This window comes from Phaenicophaeus curvirostris, chromosome 10 (assembly GCF_032191515.1).
Source record: "Phaenicophaeus curvirostris isolate KB17595 chromosome 10, BPBGC_Pcur_1.0, whole genome shotgun sequence".
In the NCBI taxonomy this organism is placed as follows: Eukaryota; Metazoa; Chordata; class Aves; order Cuculiformes; family Cuculidae; genus Phaenicophaeus; species Phaenicophaeus curvirostris.
In genome coordinates this window covers 24,380,111-24,400,680 of record NC_091401.1, presented here as the reverse complement: position 1 = coordinate 24,400,680, position 20,570 = coordinate 24,380,111, and the positions used below count along the sequence as shown (strand labels likewise).

At 44.2% G+C, this 20,570-nt stretch overlaps 1 protein-coding gene across 3 annotated transcripts in view; it reads right to left on the bottom strand.

The window, feature by feature from the left end:
* PLCH1 (phospholipase C eta 1) overlaps positions 1-16,553 on the bottom strand; it is a 62,255-nt gene extending 45,702 nt beyond the window's left edge. For 2 of the 3 annotated variants that reach the window (XM_069865184.1, XM_069865185.1), the window contains exon 1: positions 16,435-16,553. In XM_069865184.1, coding sequence (XP_069721285.1) covers positions 16,435-16,513 — 79 coding nt within the window. In that variant the 5' untranslated portion in view covers positions 16,514-16,553. Of the gene's footprint in view, positions 1-5,813; positions 6,511-16,434 lie in introns of those variants that run through there. The other variant, XM_069865186.1, reaches the window with a different exon arrangement.
* Positions 16,554-20,570: the final 4,017 nt, after the last annotated feature.

Genomic DNA, 20,570 nt, shown 5'->3' with positions numbered 1-20,570 from the left:
AGCAGCCCCCAGATCCATTGAATAATGCATGTTTTCCATCTCTGCTCAAAGATACCTTGCTTCTGGCTAGCTCAGTGGATGTCTAATTGTTATCTTCAAGAAATTAGCCCAGGGTTCCTTCAAGCAGCACTTAGAAAGTAGCTTATGAACAGATCGTTCAGCAGGCTGCTTCTCTGCAGCCGTGCTGGACTCTTACACTGCTGAAGCATCCCTAGGTCCTGAGCAGTCATGTGGCTTCAGAACTCCAGCCCTCAGCCTCGTCCATAAAGTAGCACCTTCAAGAGGCCACTGCCTGCCAGCACAGAGCCAAGAGACCGACAGTGTGACAGCTCACAGGGGAACGTTATTGCTGCAGATCCCTGAAATACAATAAATACCTCTGAGATCTCTTCTTCCTTCAGAAACATTGCGTCAAAGCTGCTCGTTTTGAGAGATCTGGTGCCACCGCAACCCAGCATGTCTGAGGACTATAAGTTTTCCAATAAGACTACGGGATTCTTTATCGACACTGAAAAGCACAATCATTTAACCACAGATATGGCCAACTGCCAAAGCACATGTCACATCAATAGAGTGAACAAGGAACGTAGATTTATTAAGCAAACACAGTTAACAAGTCTGCACATCCTAATCCTCATTATCGAATGAGGGTCCCTCCACAGGGAAGACAGCAATTAATTAAGATACTATAGAGCAAGTGGAAGCAGCAGCAGATGGGAAGAAACTCGGAAGGACAGTTTCCACCACACCTTCAACCAATGAGGATGAGCAGACGGGTCTGTACATGGTGCTGTGGCAGCCCCACTCCCAGGTTTCACAACAAGCCAAAGGCAGAGAGGCATCTGGCTTCTTGGGCAGCATCCTCGTGACGGCATAGCAATCCACAAGGAGTACAAGACATGGGTCTGTGGCTGTGTCTTCAGAAGAAACCGTAGAAACCCTTCACTAGGCAAGCTTTTGCTTGGGTACCAGAAAGGATGGCAATAACTCACTTGGAGGTACTCAGCTGGGCTAAGACAGGGAGGGGCTCCTCCTTTGAGGCCCCACAGCAACTGATAAAGAACAGTATGAAAGCCATACCAGGAGCTTTGCCTCTGGAAGCAGAGGTCACAGCAGAAAACAGTAAGCCACAAGCTCTTTCTCTTCCAGAATCCCATGTCTGCCCTCTAAAAGTCAGTAAGTAGATAAAGAAGGATCACAAACCCAAGAACCAAGCATGCCTTGTTCTTCTGAGCCTGCCTCTCAATGGCTTTCAATTGGAAGGGGAAGGTTTAAATTAGACATCAGGAAGAAATTCTTCACGATGAGGGTGGGGAGGCCCAGGTTGCCCAGGGAAGCTGTGGCTGCCCCATCCCTGGAGGGGTTCAAGGCCAGGTTGGATGGGGCTTGGAGCCCCTATCCAGTGGGAGGTGTCCCTGCCTATGGCAAGGGGGTTGGAACTGGATGACCTTTAAAAGCCCTTCCAACTGAAACCATTCTTCAATTCTATGATTCTCTCGTCTACAGCATTAAATATCATCCCTGTTCCTCAGTCTTTTATGTACTACCCAGGAATTCCATGAAATACAACTCCCACTACAATGTACTGAGCTGGGTCAGATCTCCTCACCACACTGCCTACCACCCCCCCCAAAATATGCCATATCTTAACCTCCTCTTCACTTCTCCAACACAAAACCAGTAAAATCCCACCAGAATACCCTTCAGAAAGCTTGCTCCTGTCTCCACACAGGAGATGTGCAGAGGAGAAACCATCCCAGCTTCAATGCAGTGAATTCCAACATCTGTAATTTTGTCAGTGAATATGTCCCAGCAACCTTGGCACCACAGCCTGGTGAGGGGAATAAACCACAGGGCACAGGAGCAGTTGCAGCTGCAGGATGAAGTGAGTGGGAGAGGGATCCAGTCCCCAGAACCTGTAGCACATTCATCACTCTGGGCTGTGACACCGGCTGGGCTGGAGGCAGCATTGCTTCCCATTCAGGTTGCCAAATAAACCCATACTTGTGGCTCAGCTGGAGAGTAGGAGGGGAAAAAGCACGGTAGAACTGAAGGTGGAGTTAATTAACCTTTAAAAGTAATGAATGAAGACTACATTGCAACTGATGATACGTACTAATTTATTCGCACTCCTCAGAAACAGTCATTTTGCTAAAGAAACACATTTATCAATTCTATTCTCAAATTGCCTCGGTACAAGTCACCAACAGTGAGTCATCTGTGGACAAACAAAGAATTGACAGTCTGAAACACCAACATAATTTTATTACCTAAAATAATGGTGTTTTGTGCATCTGAGTTTCACGCTGATCAATGTTTCTGCTGGTAGCATGTGGAAATATCTCCAAATCAGTTATCTGTTATACGGCTAAGGATACCAATAACTTGATCTAGAACAGGCACAACCTCCTCGCCTACACTTGTATGAAAAAAACAGCTTGCAGTTTCCCATAACTTCAATTTCAGTCATCCAAGAGGCACACACACCAGCACAAAATGCTGCCTGCATACTAACAGGCTGTGCTCTAAGACATGAGCTTAAGTGACTATTTCAAAATGCATGGCAAAGAGGAAAAATACACACACACATTCCCTCTTACAGGTAAGCTCAGTGCTGGAAAAAACTTTTCTTCCAGCAATCTCCCTTCACCAAGCCCTGTTTTCATCAAGCCACTGCATCGCCATGACACTGACACCGTTAACATTGATCCCACAAAAGCATTTGGCCATTTTAGTCTTCATCAAAGCAGTGAAAGAGCTGCTTTAGCACTTCAGAGTTTATGCCGCATAGTTTCACAAAAGCACAGTTCCCAGAGAGCCTTTTCAGTTTCACACAATGATGGTGTTTGGTAGATTTATTGAAACAATGGCATAATTAACTAATAGGCACAAAAAATGAAGAATGCAAAGTAGTTAAGAAGCATATAATTTAGTTACTAGTTGGTCTCCCACACCCTTGGCTCTGCAGACACAGATTAGGTACCTCTCATGGAGCCATCAGGGCTCAGCACCAGCTCCAGCATCCTCTGAAACCTCAGAGGAGTCGAGGAAGAGCCTGGCACCCCACAGAGTCACACCACTGCGACACTCCTTTCAGGCTGGCAGGGCGAGGGGTTCCATTTCATAGGGGTTAACATCCTCAGAACACACTGAACAACTCTGAGGCTTTTAAATCTTTCAAAGCTGCAGATACCAATTCTCTGCATGCGCATCTAATGCAATGATAGATTTAAGTTTTTGCAATTAAACCTGTGGAAGACTAAGTCAGGTGGGATGGGGCTTTGAGCAACCTAGTCTAGTGGAAGGTGTCCCTTCTCACAGCAGGGAGGTTAGAACTGGATGATCTTTAAGGTCTCTTCCAACTTGAATTATTCTATGATTTTTCATGGAAGGAGGCTGATGCCTTCAATATCCTCTCAGAACAGTATTCCGTTCTGAGCCAATTCCTTTATATATCACTTACTATGCTGGAATCTATACTCAATAGTTGTTTTACAGGTGCTCGGGTAGACTTAAAGATTCACGAGTCCCAAAGAAGCACTAGAGAGGCTGCTGTGGCAGTCCCTGTGAATGAAACGTGATGGAGCTCACTGCTGTGTCTCTGCTTAGCCGTACCAACAGCAACCCCAGTGTTGTGCTTAAGCAGTAGGAACAAGATAACTGGGAAGCACCACCACCCATCAGCTGAAGACCCCTACCCAGGGGAAGCCTCCAAGACCCCTACCCAGGGGAAGCCTCCAAGACCCCTACCCAGGGGAAGCCTGTACGGCTCCTCCTGCACCATCCCATTAACTGCTGTTATCTCTTTGAGCACAAGCATGTTTCCCACTCACAGTGATTAGCTGTCGCTTATGAACTTACAGCCAAGCCGCCAGCAGGCGCGGAGCCGCTGCTTCCTGCAAGCGCTCATCACGGAGCCGAGGCAGAGGGTCAGCCGGTGATGGCACACACGGCACCTGCTTGTTCAGTTATCCCTTTATCCAGGCGCTATCGTACGAGCGCTCCCGTGCGCATACATTGTGCAAGGGGTGTGATCCTGCTGCTATCGGTATCGGCGCTGGCACACCTGAGGAATCACCAGGCTGGACATGGGGGAGATGAGGAGCTCTGCCTTCTTCCACCATCCGAGCACGCGAATACAGAACACGACACCCAAAGCCTGCACGGCGCCCTGTCACCCTCCTCCTGCAGGACAAGCCGTGACCCACACGTGCTGCTGCAACGCCTCCCGGCCAGCCAAACCCAAACACAAGGGATACTACCTTGTATTCATTGCTTCTGCATCCCTTTAACTGCCTCTGCCAGACAGAGAAGTGGTAGGGCTACTAACTGAAAAAATTAACAGTGATTTGGCAGTTGCTATTGTATCTGCCTATGGAAAGAGACTACAAAATGACCTCAAAGAGAATTTCACCACCAGCCGAGTACTTTGGTATGAAACATGTTTATCTACACATTACGTGAGCTTCAAAAATTAAACCCAAAGCATTTCTTCCTGATCTGTTCCACACACCCCCCTTCAAACAAGCTAGCTCTTGTAAATTATTAAAGGGGGACATATCCATTACCTCCTGCGTCTCAGAAAGCAGATGGAGTGACACCTGGCCTCCTTTACCTAGCCACATGCATCAAAGCTTAATGCAGAGTTGTGTGTAACAGAAGCCTCCAAAATAGAAATAGAGCATCTGGAACTATAGGACACCAGCTCCAACACAGGACCCTCCCTGAGAGGATATACAAATAACCAATGACTTCTTAAAACAGTCTCAGTTCCTTGTGCCATAGCTCTCTATTCCCAGTAATTTCCCCTAGTTAAAAAATATTTATCAAACAAATTCATCCATGCTAAATATAAAGTAAAAATATCAGTATATGTTACCTCCCAGCACTGTCCTTAAATGTTTTAATGTGCTTCATAGTGGGTAAAATGATATTTCAAAGCACAACCCATGACTTTTGGTGGCTTTATCTTAGATGGGTTTGCTTGTTGTTTTTAAATTGCAGATAGAATAATCTTACGAGTAAATGTCTTCTGACCTGTCCAGTTTTGACAAAGCAGCTCTGTGCTAAATGTATTTTGTAAGTTTTTTCCTTTAAAAGCACATAACCCAACATTATTAACAAAACTAAACTGTATCTACCAGGATTTCTGCTTCTCTCTACAGCATTTACTCTATATCCACTTAGAGTCTTAAACTAATTACCACTTTCCATCCAGCACTGACTTAAACCGAACAAATTCAGACTACAAGTTATTGAAGAAAGTTATTCAAGATGTCTTCCTTCTTTGTACCATCCTCCTCGAATTCTTGAAAATACACTTCTTTTTCATCCCATGCTGTTGGATCAGAATTGTACACATCATTTATGGATGTGTTATACTATTTAAAAGTGCTGCTACAAAAAGAAAACCCACCCAAAAACCAGAAACTCTTTTCCATAGAAAGCTGTCATAGCAAAATACCAATAGATGAAAAGATCAACACTGGTTTTATTAAAAGGAAAATGTATTTGTAATAATCTAAGATAACACACAAGTGCAGTTTGACCACATCATATCCATATCCAGGAATTCACATACAATCCACATGTTTTCATTGAGAAATGTACTTTCAAGTCAATACAAAAATACCCAGTTTTCCTCTTAAATATTCAGGATTATACGCATACACATTCTTTATACAAATACCGTCCACATAAATATTGCATGTCACTTACCAACCATAAGGATAAAGTTATCTGATTTTTCTTTAAGCATTCCCAAAAATGTTATGAGCTCTTCCTACAGTAATTCCAAACTCAAACATCCTTACCTTTTTCTGGACTTAAATTTTTATATACTTCAAAGTCTGCCATTAAATTTGTAACTCATACATTTAGTGGCAAGTAGAATGGAAACGTTCACTGCAGAAAAGCCTCAATTTAATCTTCATGTCTCCAGAGCTACAACATTTGTAAAGCAATCCTTAGAAGGTCAGAACATGGCCAGCACTGTTCTTTACGAGGAACGATGAAATCTTCACAATCCATTACACAGAGAAAGAAAAGCACAAATCCAGAGGCAATACTAGGCAACTTTCATCAAAAGCGAAAAGCACAGCCTGAGAGGGAAGCTGGAAGCATCTGCTCGGTGCTGCTGCTGCGGGAATGCAGGAGCAGCGACTACTTTTGGTACGAGACATGCATGCACAGCACGGCGAGGAAGACGCTCCGGGCATTAAGAGTGCATAACGCCTGGGAAGAAGAGCTCGACAGGCAAGCGCAAGGAACTGCTGCTGGCAGCCAGGGAGACTGGTCATTATCATACTTCGGTTAACGAACGGGAGAGTGACGCAGGCTGAATGCAGAAGAGGGAAAACCACCCTCACTCCAAAGTGACTCCCAGCATCTGCAGCCACAGGATTTTGCGAGGCAGAAGAGCAGCTCTGTGGACCCTGCTCCTCTTCCCCCAGGTTTCGTGCCCCCTCCTCCTGTTTCTGTCACTGACTGGAAGGGGATCGGCTATTCTGCAGAATCAGGCCAGTCGGAGCACAGAGCATGCAAATGGTTTAGTCTGTGCATCGCTGAGCATTTGATTTCGTAAGAACAAGTAGTCCCCTGTGAGATGCTGAGCACTAACTCTCCCAGTAGCTATAAAAAATTACCATGCTACTGGCTAAACGCTGCTCGGTTAATCCAACTCAACGCTATGGAAATCAGTTGGTTTATAGTCAGCGTGGAACAATGGACAGAAACACCCAGACTTGCATTAATTGCACGTATTTATAATGGAGCCCAAGGGGACAGAGTGCTGGAAAGCTCAGCAAGCATAAAGTAGGCTCCATATATAATGCTTCACATCTTTTGATTTATTGCATTTTCTAATTGTTTCACTATTCAGCCGGCTTTCACACAGCAACCTTTACATCCACACACCAAAGAAATCCCAGCTGTATTCTCAAAGACTGTGACAGCAATAAAAGAGGACAGAATTTGTTTAGTGCATGCTAGGAAGAAGTTACACAATAGACAGTGTGACTGGGAGGAGAAAAAAAAGATACCACAACATAGTTCTACATGCCAGCCGAAGTTTATTGAAGTGGGAGATAAGATACGAGTGGAGTTGACATGTTTTACTTACTGAAAAATCATTACTTCTTAGCTGTTACTAACACAGTGAGACTTCCCACTGTCACCTCATGTCACAACAGAGTACAGCACACGATGATAGATGTCAACCATTCCTAGTAAACCATAAAATGAAACAAGCCCCTAGCCCACTGTAGGATTGTTCTTGGTTGCACTTGAAGTTTATGCTTCTAATCACCTTTTTGGCTAAGGATGGCAAGGCATGACAGAAGTCGCCTTCTGCACCACTCGATCTGCTATAACGAAGGAGATGGAACAGCTTCATCCTTACCCCACCACTGGTTCACACCTCAGTTCACAGGATTAGCAGATGAAGTCATCGCTCTGAAGCCTCCAGACAGTTCTCAATACATTTACATCCAAACAAACTGATGTGTTATAGTTGCAATTCAACAACAACAACAACAGCAAAAAATAAACTGTCAACACTCGACAGTTTAATTCTTGATACATCAGATTGCACTCGATAATGTGTTAAGTGCAAATTACTCCACAATCCTATCATTCTATTAATTATGAAAGGGGCTATACACAAGCCTCTAACACCAAAGCAGCTCTGTAAGAAATCTGGCCACATCATCAACACTTTCCTTATTATTTTGTCTTCAAAATGAAGCATATTTTAAAAACAGAAGTCTTAAATACCATATGGCTTTAGAAATTAGAACATGCTATATGGGTTAGCAAGAACATCACAGGAAACTAATGAAGACCTCTGTGTGATCCAGGAGAACATATGCCAAATGGCATGAAAATACCATTTTATTCAGGTTTATTCATCTTCCAAAAAAATCACCTCACTGTGACAACTCTTCACTGACAGGCAAGGTTCTGCATCCAAGCCCTAGTCCCATCAGAGTCAAATCTGAAACCCGCGTGCCCTTGAAAACACACTACATCGGAGTTTAACTGTCTGCAAAAAGTTGAGAAGCAACTAGTTCACTTCATACCACCTGACACTGCAGCTACAGCTCATTTAAGCAGTGGCTGCCTAGCCCTCCCAGCTTCTCAGTCTGCTTCGCGTTCACATACATCACCTGCTCCCAAGGGATCACAACGCTTCTGCTGGGATGGTCTGCTGAGCCAGAGCACACTAAGTGCTAACGAAAGCTCAGAGTTGATGGCGACAAGCAAGCTTTCTGAATGCAAAATTGTTCCTCCGTTACTTCTATTTGATTAATAGCAACGATCACCATAAGACAACAACACTTATTTTCAAGAGCCACTCCTGTTCCATAGCGACTGCACAATGCCAAGATGAGGTTTGGCAGGAAAGGTAACAAACTCATCTGTATGCCTGGTTTTCCCACTTTTTCTGCACTGTAAGCCCCCCCTCGGGAGACCTTTGTCAATGCCTTCCACAATTTCCAACTTTTTAATCTGGTTTCAAAAAATACATGAACCATCCTCCAAGCCTCATCTCACCGATAGCTTTTGACAATCTCTGCCCCAAAAGCACTATGATTTATTAAAAATATGTTCATTCACTCAAAAACCACCCCCCCAGGCTAATAATATTTTCCAGTTTTCTTAATTTGCTGTTCAAAGAAATTTCTGTCATTGAACCACTGGAATTATTTTGAGATAAGACAGCAAGTACCTCCAGGTACAAAGCAGACAGTGTTGAAGTACTATCCCTGCCGTTTCATTAAAAAAGGGGGATTTAAAGCTTTCTTGTAATATCTGCAAACTGTAAATCTTCTCTTCTGGGCACAGAGTTACAGATATATTTTAATTTAAAATACACTGTAGTTCAGCTCACAGCTTCTGGCTGAGGTGAGGGGAGAATGGCTTGTTTTGCACCGTAATCAATGCCAGAGGGATGAAATGGCACTGGCTTGTCTTGGATTAGACTTGCCAAACCAACACTGATATATTTTTAGCTCCCTGGAAGAAGAGATATATTAAGCCGCTGCTCCCCAGGCAGCTCAGGTTTGCTGGGCTACAAAACCAGCTAAAAATTCCCTTGAAAAGCACAGCAAGATGCCTGTATGCCGTGTCAATCCGAATCAGTAATTCCAGGGTAAAAATCCTGCCTCTTGCTTCCTGCTATGGGTTGGAGGGGGCGCAGAGAGGCCAGGCAGGGCTCTACCCACACAGAAGCCCCTACAAGGTCCCATAACTCATAAGGTTTAGATTCCTTGGTAGAGACACAACAGTGCAAGTCCTACTGCAAAACCATTTCTTTTCCAATAAAGAAGAATATGATTTAACTAATTGTTTTGAAATTACAGCACCAGAAGAACATTAATTTTCTGGCTCATCATTTTTTCCTTCTTCACTGTCAAAATAGCTGGAAACTGGTACAAGACTATTTCTGCCAAGGAACAAGAAAAGCTGATTAGAGAACTTTTTCCTCTTACAGTAACTAGATAATGAAATAAGAAGATAACAACATTGCCATATTCATCATCCAAATTTAATCTTACACCTAAAGCTGTAATACAACCTCCTCGTGACAAGTCAGCTAGCAATAATAGAAACTTCATATTAGCTGCACAAAAAACTTGCCATTTTTATCAGATTAAAGCTTTTATCAACTCTACTGATTTGTCATTAATGAAGACAATTCTTTGGGAAGCTGTCAAATATACAAAGGAGGAAGGGGGGAAAAAACACTTGGCATTAGAACTCCAGGAACTGACACACGAGCACAAGACAGACCCCACACATGAAACTCCTTTCACCAAAGGACACATCTAGTGGTAGACAGAGTTCTTACAGGCAGTCACACACCCAATGAAGCACCAAAAATTTCTTGAGGCAATTTCTTCAGGCATTTTAGGCACTTCTTTAACCTGCATGAACTTCAATAAATAAATTCTTTACTGCCCTTCTTGTATATACATTTTCAGTTACATCTGGTTGTCACAAGGCATGAAGTGTGGATATTTCACTACATAAATCAGAATATAAACCAAAATAAAAATTAGTGCACTATTTACTTGTCTTGCTTTCCCAAGTATGATTGTAAAGCTTAAATTGAAGCTGACTATTAAGATGCAAGTCTGAATTCTGCAGCCTACATCTGGCATCTTTAGCACTGTAGCCTCAAGCGTAGAGGCTTGCATGAGGCTTCAGCAGCTCTAATTATAAAGCATTGCCCACCAGCAAACATCAAGCCTAACATATACATGCAATTTGGCAAAGATTTAGTATTGTTACCTCAAAATTCTTGTGATCCAATAACCAAAATAGATCATTTTACTGTATAAAAAGTAAAACATATGGCATTTTATGCTTCCGTTCATTGGTCACCAAAGTTCACGATCACTGAAGCAAAACAAATCCTACAAGAACTTCTAAAAAAGCTCAGCTTCTTAGACTGCAATGAACAGAAAAACACTGTGCTAACACCTGCCGTAAGCAACCTCTCATGAAGCTGGTCACACCTGGTTGTGTAACAGCAGCAGGCATTCACCTCAGAAGTGGTGCACAACTGCATCCACTGCTTTTGGGAAACCTTTGAGATGATCTCGCAAAATAAGCAATTGCCTTGGATGAAGTCTCCCTCTTCCCTCCTCAACCTGGGATGTATCTGGGTTGGCAATTTGGAAGAACGTTTTGAAGGACAAGCTGGATACTCCTTAGTGTCAGCATGAGACATATGCTGGAGTAGCCTATCTCAAAGTGCCATTGGAAGCAAACAGAAGTCTCAATATCCACGGCAGCACTGTAACGAAGCTGTGCTGCAGCAGTCCAGGACCTCAACATTGAGGTCTAGAATGAATTTCTCATTCTTGCCACTTTCCCTTTTCCAGAGACAGAAGAAAGTGTTATTGTCATAGAGTGCTCCATCCACTTCCTCAGTGAGACTTAAAAAACGGACACACAAAGCTACCAGAATGCCTAACATGCCTCAAGTATCTTCTATCTACCAGGCTTAGCCTGAGGTTCAGTACTTAGAGTCAACGGTCTTTCAAAAGTGAAGTCACTGAGCAACCCAACCTGCCCCATCCGCTACAGTCCAAATGTGGCAAGGGTGGAGGAAATATTGCCCTTCAACCAGAAGGTTTACACCAATCAACATCAACTTTTCAGTTAATAACCACAGATGGTCAAACGCATGAGTGAATTAAAAAAAAAAACCACAACCTTTCAGATGTGAAGTTAATAAGCACAACGATCCAGATGCACCTTCTGGCTGGGGAAGTGCGTGCGTTGCTGACCAGTGGGTGCTGGGAGCTGTGCCACAGGAAGGGTGGTTGTTATTTTTTAACTCCTTCTTTATACTTTTAGCCCTAAACATCTGCTAGTAAAGTAGATGGATGTTTGGTCTAACAACAGAACCATTCCTACGTTGTTACTGCCAGGAAAAAAACAAAATACAAACCCCTTTTACAGCTCAAAAACCCTGAGAAAATAAAGAAGTCTTCTTCCAAACCTAGAGTCATGATGCACTTTGTATTTTGGCACTGTTTGCAACAGGAAGGAAAAGAAAGTAGGTTCACCAAGTCCTCAAGGCTATTCCGAATACTCTAATTGCTTATCTACTCTGTTCTAAAGAAACTGCTAAAATAGCTTAAACCCAGATGTGTCCGCAGTTTGTTATTCTCTGAGTGCGCACACAGTGCTGTATCGCGCTGTTACTGAAGAAAACTGACATTTTTGCTTCTAGGCAGATAAGACTCCCTAGAGTACAAGACACAGCAGCAACCTCCACTTCTGCAAACAAAAACTTGAAACATAAACAGACAAGGATTTTAATATCCTGCAAATGCATCTTCATAATAAAATTATAAAGTTATGAGAAATCCTCAGGCAATTTTGATGCGGTTCAACATTACATGTATGACTGCTCAGTCATTACTCAAAGACAACCCATTAAAGTCCTGTGGAAAGGCACACAGTTGTGTATCAATGCTTTTTCTTGCCTAACAACATGCAAGCATCTCAAAGCATCTTTATAACATGGTAGAGAGCAGCGTGATCCACATACAGCAGCATTTTCCAGAATGGAATGGAAAACACTGCAGTTTGTATTTGCTGTTCTCTGTACACAGGAACTGAACTGGGACCACTTCAACCATTCTCCAGCCTTACATTCACATTAATATATTGCTCACTACTAGTTACAACTTCATAGCAAGAGCACAGATAGATGCTTCAAAAATTTTTCTATATCTCACCAGTCTCCACCTCAATGTATGCTCGTTTCTCCTCCATCTGTCTACATACTCATCAAGAATCTTCAATTTGCTCTTGTGCCAACTCTCCCCATCAGTTCAAATAAGCCTTTTCTTCCCTGAGCTTCCCCTTTGCAATGACTTGATAGCCAGCAGTCACCTCTGCTCTCAAACTTTGATTTTCCAAGCTAAACAAAGCGGGTTCACGTCTTCTACATTTCTGTAGTCCTTTCCTCTGCCCGTTCCCCAATTCCCTTTGCTCGAGGCTCTGGAACGAGTCCAGAGAAGAGCAACAAAGCTGGTGAAGGGGCTGGAGAACAGGCCTTACGAGGAACGGCTGAGAGAGCTGGGGGTGTTTAGCCTGGAGAAGAGGAGGCTGAGGGGAGACCTCATTGCTCTCTCCAACTCCCTGAAAGGAGGTTGTGGAGAGGAGGGAGCTGGGCTCCTCTCCCAAGTGACAGGGGACACTGTGTTTGATAAGAATGGTTGGACTCGATGATCCGGTGGGTCTCTTCCAACCTGGTGATTCTATGATTCTATGAATACTGCTGAGTAGAACTACATTAGGCTGGTTCTCACTGCACTAACACCTTCATATTACTCCACGAGGCTCAGAATTGCATCTGCCTCCAACTAAAGCAACATATGAGCAAGATGCTGTCCTCCTATTGACATATCTCATGTGCTTCATCCTCTACCACCTCCTCGCTTGCCACTGATGGTCTCCCACAGCAGAAACATCCACTGCCTGTCTTCCAGCTGAGGTTCTTTTACACTCATGCAGAGCCCCGTGCTCTCCAACAGGCTATACGTGCAGAGCAGAAACACCCAAATGAGCCTGCAGCATTAAGTTTCAAGACACTCTTTTTCCCCCAAAACCAAGATGTTTATACTCCAAACAAACACAGAGCTTCAGCATTCTCATTTGTGCAGTCCGCAGGAGTTTATTCCATTTAAACACCTCAGCTGGAGGTGAACAAATGTAATAAATCTATTCAGGTTCTTAAAGCAGTGCGGGTCCCGGAAGGGTATGAAGGAAACAAGAGATGAATTGGGCCAAGTTCATAGCTTCTGTAGACATTTCCAGTCCTGAAGTCTCTAAGGAGAAAGACGTTCCTATGCTGTTTAAGAACATCAACTGATGCAGTGGGATATTTTTATCTGACTGGCTTGCCCCTGGGATGCAACAGTTCTTCCAGATAACAGGTTCAATTACCAATAATAACTGTGACACAGTAACATGACCTTCCAGACAAGCCTGATAAAATTGAATTGGCCCATTGCTCTGGATGGAAGAGCTCAGTTTAGATCATATGAACAAAACTGAATTAACATGACATCCTACCAAGAGCAGTCAAGTCTTTCTTGACATGGGGCTGGAAAGAGGTGGTGAGGCCAGAAGATAAAATTAGAAACTAAAAGAGAGAATTAATTATAATGGTGGAAATGCAATTAAAACTAAAGGATTATATTTCTGAGAGAATTTAAGAAGAAAAGATAATTGGCATAAGTAACTGACTAATAAGTATGAACAACTACTTTCAGAACTGCTGAGAATAAAGCAGCTATTCGCTAAACGTGTCGCAGCTTCTTTGTGTTTAACAATTACAGAATATTAGCACTCATAAATGTAGAACAATAAGCTAATCAACAGCTCTGTGTGCTTGTTCCCTGAAGAGCCACACTTTTAATGTCAAAGTATGAAACTATAATAGTAATGATTTAAACAAAATCAGGAAAATACTGCATAAATCGGAACAGACACTGGGCACATACAAGCCAAGCATTGAAATGTCAGCAGCTCCCGAGGGGCTGGATCACAGCACCTTCCCTTCTAACAGATTGTACCCTTCCCATGTAGAGTTCACATTAGATTTTCTTTCTTAATTTCCCAGTGGTGTAAAAAAAGTTTTAAACAAGTACAATTTCCTTATGTCTGCTGGAGAAAACAGTCTCACAGACAGGAAAGTCTGGGCTTTGCACAACTAAACAAATGCCAAAGTTCACTGCTCAGTCCCCCTTGGACTCTCTGAGAGAGACTAGGAGGATGGGTCAATCCTAAGCACTAGGCTACCAAGAGGAACAGAGGTGAGCACCCAGCTGCTCAGCCCCACCAGTCCCACTGCCCTCTGACAGCCCCTCCAGGATCAGAAAGCTCATTGACAAAAAGCAAATCCTTAAAAGCTCCATTGATCCTCTCCTCTATATCAGTACTGTCCCATAGGGAACCAGCTTCTCTCAAGCATCAGGAGCCACATGCTAATTCTGGGGGACATGCACATATTTCCTTGGGTCCTGCTGTTGGGAACTGCCACCTCTGTCACTGTCCAGCAGGGACTTCAGCTCCCTCCACATGCCCAGAGTGAAAGGAAGTGTCACCGTTGTGTTTTGCTTAGCTTGAAGAGACAAATGGGAAGCCCTGAAGGATTGCGTCAGGGAAAAATAATTAATCCTGTCTGGTCATGAATGAAAGAAATTAAGCCATAGAATCTTTCCGGTCTAGGATTCCTGCTAATTATGTCTTCTACTTTAGATGATTAGCACTCTGCAGACTCATCACTTCGATAGCTGTCCATGGATTACTGGACTTTGTGCTAATGGATCATTATCCAGCCTTTGCGCTATTAGAGGGATAAAGATATAGTGCTGCTCTACTGTAAAATACCACTTGAAGTGACACAGCATGGATCAGACTTCTCGCTCACTTGATCTGGAATAGCAGAACTGCAAACATGCACCCAAAAGGCAGCGGCTGCAGTTAGACACTCATGTTAGGGAGCAAACTGCTCCCTGGAGAGAAATGTGATTAACAGCCATTTACCAAAACACCGCAAGAGCGCTCAAACTCAGCGAAGGAAGACCTGGGTGAAGACATCTGGGAGATAACTCTCCTTCCACAACATCAGGGAGAACTCAGACAGAACATGATCTCACCAAAATCAGTGTGAATGCATGAGCAGCCTGATAAATGCCAGGAATGAATCTCAGTTTCATTTCAAAAGCCCAACAGTTGTACCTGAAGACAACAGGTTCACCAGCAACAGATTTGTGAACCACCTTCCCTATGAACACGTCCCACATGTCACACACAGTTGAATGAATATGACGATGCTGCCGTCAGACTGACTTACAGAAAAGTTATGATCTGGCAACCCAAACAGAACTTGCGGTGCCTATGAGCAAGGAAAAAGCAGTACAGGGGGAAAGGCTGTTCTCTCTGAACTGGCTTTTGTTAAGAAGATGCACAATTCCACAAATGATTAATTCACCCACTAAACCATTAGCTTCATCAATGGTGACGTAACCACAGTGACAAAAATGCAGATACAGTTTAGTTTACAGTGGGCTGCACCATAGCTCTGCGAGCTGCAAACTTCCCCAGCTTCCTGACAAACAAAGATGCAGGTTTCTTACGAAAAAAATACCTTTGCCGTTGAAAAAGATGGGAGTGTTTCTATCCTTACAGGCATTCTTCCTGCTGTTATTAACAGTGCCCCAGGGCTGGTGGTTCCGCACCTGCTGCAGGAGCGCAGGCTCCGTAGCCCGTGCCCCACAGTAAAGCTGTGCAGCCAAGGTAGAGAAACCTGGCCAGGGGAACACACATACCCTCTAGTTGACTTGATGTATCAAGCTTTAAGCAAACAAAAAGAGGTCTTGAAAGTAATTATTTTATGCCAAAATATCTTCGGACTATTTCCCAACTTTTCTATTGGAAGGCTACTGAAACAATTGAGCGATTATAGCACGTAACCTTTATGGCAAGAGACTAAGATATGAGGGACTAATTAGGGATCGCTGTTAGGCATCTATTTTGCACAAAATTCCAATCAATATTTGGAAGTAAAGCTCTTCCTGATATTTTCAATTCTTCCTCACTAAGAGTTTAATAGATGCATACCTGCAGATTTCACTGGAGCAGTTCTAGAAATATTTACATTTACTGCAGCGCCAGACCATGAGACCACAATTAATCCATTTCACTCCAAAACACAATCACCATTCAAACTCAAAGCAACTCTGCCCCCTGCAACCACCCCTCTTCCCCAGGCTTTAACTCTTTGGTTAGAGCTTGAGCTGTTTCCCTGTCTGTCAGCGGGTTCTTAAATGAGTCAGTGGGGAGGAGGGGAGGGCTCTCTGCGCACCGGGTGGTCACGGGGCAGCAGTCCCAGTTATAACTTACCATGAAATACACCATTGTCCGCTAAGAAGTGCCTGCAGTACTGCAGACAGCCCTTCTTATCCAGACTCCAGAAACTCATGGTCAGACGATGCTCTGCTCACCATCAAAGGCAGGGACCCTACAAAGGGAAAGGACATAGAAAATTATGAGTTCATTTACAAGAAATGCACAACTACTGCAAGCAATTTAAGAGCATTTATTTGTGCCCTTTATGTAAAAGAGTTTGTTGGCTTCATATAAAGCACTACAACAAACATATCATAGAATCATAGAATCATCAGGTTGGAAGAGACCCACCGGATCATCGAGTCCAACCATTCCCATCAATCACTAACCCATGTCCCTCAGCACCTCGTCCACCCGTCCCTTAAACCCCTCCAGGGAAGGTGACTCAACCCCCTCCCTGGGCAGCCTCTGCCAGGGACCAATGACCCTTTCGGTGAAAATTTTTTTCCTAATGTTCAGCCTAAATCTCCCCTGGTGGAGCTTGAGGCCATTCCCTCTCGTCCTGTCCCCTGTCCCCTGGGAGAAGAGGCCAGCTCCCTCCTCTCCACAACCTCCTTTCAGGCAGTTGTAGAGAGCAATGAGGTCTCCCCTCAGCCTCCTCTTCTCCAGGCTAAACACCCCCAGCTCTCTCAGCCATTCCTCATAAGGCCTGTTCTCCAGCCCCCCACCAGCTTCATTGCTCTTCTCTGGACTCGCTCCATCTCCAAGGATACACAGGCAATAGATCACTTGGACCGAGTCAGAGACACAGTCAGCGATGTGTACAGCTGGCAAGTTGCAGCTTGAAGCCCACCGTATGTGGCCCTCGCAATGACACCAGCATTGTCATGAATTGCATGAATTGCACCAGCAATGTCATTACAGCCAACCCCCACAGCCCCTGCAGGCTCCTGTGGGGCCACGGAGAGAGGATCAATTTAATCCATTTAATGATGTGTCCCATATTTAACAAACTACAGACACACCAGGCAACACCACAAAACTAGAAATTCTCCCAAGCAAAGGTTACAAAAAAAAAAAAAAAAAGAAGCCTTGATGGCTGCCTGAACCAAGCATTTTCATCTTGCTGATAAAGCAGAAGCCCATGTTGCTGCACAGGAGAAGACAGGGATTCATCCCTCAACCACTGCACTCTTTCCAGAGGCAGACGGGGGAGAACTTCCCAGGAGAACACAGCAGCTGGGCAGCAACCCTTCCCTCTTGCCTGCCAAGGCTGAGCATCCCAGCACTGTCACAGGATGAGTTTTGCTTCTAATAGCAGCAGCATCAGAGACAAGCCCATCACAGCATCTATGGGTAATTTGCTGCAGATGCTATTGCAAATAAGTGCTGGGAGTGGACACCAGTCTTTCTGGACACGGGCCCCAGAGCTCTGCTAGACCGAGCTCCCAACTGCCAGTTTTTCTTGGATCCAGCCAATAATATTTCTAAACCAGTCAAAATGGAAATGCACAGCAAGCCAGCGCAGAACAAAGCCAAGGCAAGCAAGGGGAGCGCAAGTGGCTGAAGCCAATCACTGGCAATGAGGCGAGAAACAATCCCCCTTCAGCCCCGGGAGCGTTTCCATCACAGCCACTCACTGTTCCACTGCTGCAATCTGGGACAATGGGAACAATCAGAATAATTATTTTCAGAGACCTAAACAGTAGAAGTTAACTCATTAATAAGCTGGTGGTTATAACTCAGGACAAGGCTGTATTTGTTTGAGTCATTTCATTGAGCTTCCATTCAAAGAATTTCAGCCCTTTGTTTTGCAAGTTGGACCTTACAAACACCCATCCCACCCAGCAGGACTTGGTATGCACAGTTACGGTTACAGCCCAACAAACAAGCATTTCATACTTCTTTGATATTTGCTGCTGGGGAAAAACAAACAAAACAAAACCAAAACAAAAAAAATTAATAATGGGATCCTTGATCTCCTGACACCAAATCTTTTCACTGGATCTTCCTTTTCCCTTTGCTGTTTTATCAAGTTCAAGACTCGCATTTCAGCATCCCAGATGCCCCTTCCTGTTACAAACCCGCTTTGATCTCACAGTTTACCTCACTCTTACCTTCACTCTGGACAACCCAGCTGCTTTCTCACCATGGCAGAAACAATGTCAACTGTCTTTATCCAAGCAAACCACTAGCAGGATATAATAACACTGCCATTCAAGCCTCCTTGTAAAATGACTTCCAGGGCGAACTTCATAAGGACTCCCCCTAGGTGAGTAAATGCTGTAAATGCCAGCCTGCAGCTCTGCTGAGGAATGCACATCTAGTTTTGCTCAATTAATTTCAAAACAAAAAGGAAAACAAGTAGCCTGCAGGACTGATCTTATTCTCAATGATTAGTTTAGCTACAATAGTTTCCTGGGGCACACAACTGTACTCAGCTATAAGGGAAAAGAAGAACCCGGAGAACTTCTCCCCCTCCCCATGCACTGGTGCAATAAATGCTGTCTTCTGCAGTGGTGAAGGTGAAGCAGCTGACAGTGAAGAGCTCAGATATACCTGCTGTTCCTGCTCCACCTGGAAACAACCCCAGTCCCATCTCTACTGCAGTCCCCTGCAACGCTAAGCACACCTCCTCTCTCCCACCATCATCCCTACCACATCTGTCAGTCCCCAGGAACCTCCCGATTGACTCGGCTCACAAACCCAGGAAAAAAGCAGGCTGTTCCCAGAGGGCTAGCGAGCGGAATGAGCTCAGAGAAGGTGTAATAACATTGGAAGCACGAAGGGTTAGATGTATCTGCAACGTGGAGGCAGAGAGGAGCCAGCTCCCTCCTCTCCTGCCAGCAAGCTGTTGGATCAGATGGGTTCTCACAGACACCTCAGTCAGGGCTGCTCCAGTCTGGAAAGCGGCAAGGTTTCCTTCTGCAGAAGGAGCTAGCATGGGGCTGAAGCCAAAAACTTGGTGAAAAAGCATAAAGTAATTTATTTTTACTTGCACTGCTGATTAGTGCATATTTTAGAGACTGTTAGGTAAACACTAATCTGGTATCTACAACATTTCTGAGGAGGCTGTTCAGCTGCAGATGTGGGATTTGCCTCTCCAGTGTTGCCTCTGTACAGAGAGGACATGGTCTGAACGACCCATTGCAGGTATAAGCCAAAACCACCTGTCACTGTTTTGCTCTTAAAACCATCTCAGCCTCCTTTACACCACCTGTTTGGGTACAACCCATGCACTGTTCACACTAAAGGCACATTTCATTAAGGTTTGGAACGCTAGGCAGTAAATACCCGTTACCTCTACCAGAATTCATCTACATTTCTTGGACTTCTGCCCTTGCCCAGCCATGAGCTTTCATCATATCTTGCTATAACTGGGGCCACTCTTCTAGCACTAGCAAAGTGGAGGCTGTTGACCACTTTAAATGTGTACAAATAATTCTACCATCACAGTCCAGCCTGCTGCCAGGATGTTTGCTTTAGGCTGGAAAAAAGTACCACTGCACCATGCTTTAATTAAGAAAACCTATCAAATATGCATCACTAAGAATTTACACAGAGTAAAAAGACATCTTATCTCCTGCTCAGCTCCCACACAGAACTCATGTCACTGGGAGATTTCAGGAGAAAACGTTGCTATTGATGTATATACACAGGCAGTGGCTCTGAAAGAAACCCTTGGGCCCCCTCCCTTCCATGGCTCATGCTGATACAATACTCCTTTGTTCTCACACAAAGGGTTCTCTGCACCGCCACGGTGGCCCCTTGAAACAAAAGTTCTTGCTGTCACTTCAGGGATGAAGGCAGAATCCCAAAGTGGCAGCATCAGCTGACACAAACATCCTGTAAGAAACCCTTCCTAAGAAACACCAGCAGTTATTTGAATGACCCTCAAAGTTATTTGCTTTCTCTGCTCAAGGAGAGCCCCGTTGGGTTCATGCCTAACTGTACTGTAGGAAGGAAAGCAAACAGAAAGCCAGCTGACACACGCTACAGGCCAAATACCATCATTCCAAATGAAAGGGCAATGAGGAACTTAACTGCACACAAATTTGCATCACTTCAACAGCAAGGACACAGCTGGAAACTAACATCCCATTTATGCCATAGACCAGAATGTTGGACCTGTTGGAACGGGTCCAGAGGAGGCTACAAGGAGGATCCGAGGGCTGGAGCACCTCTCATAC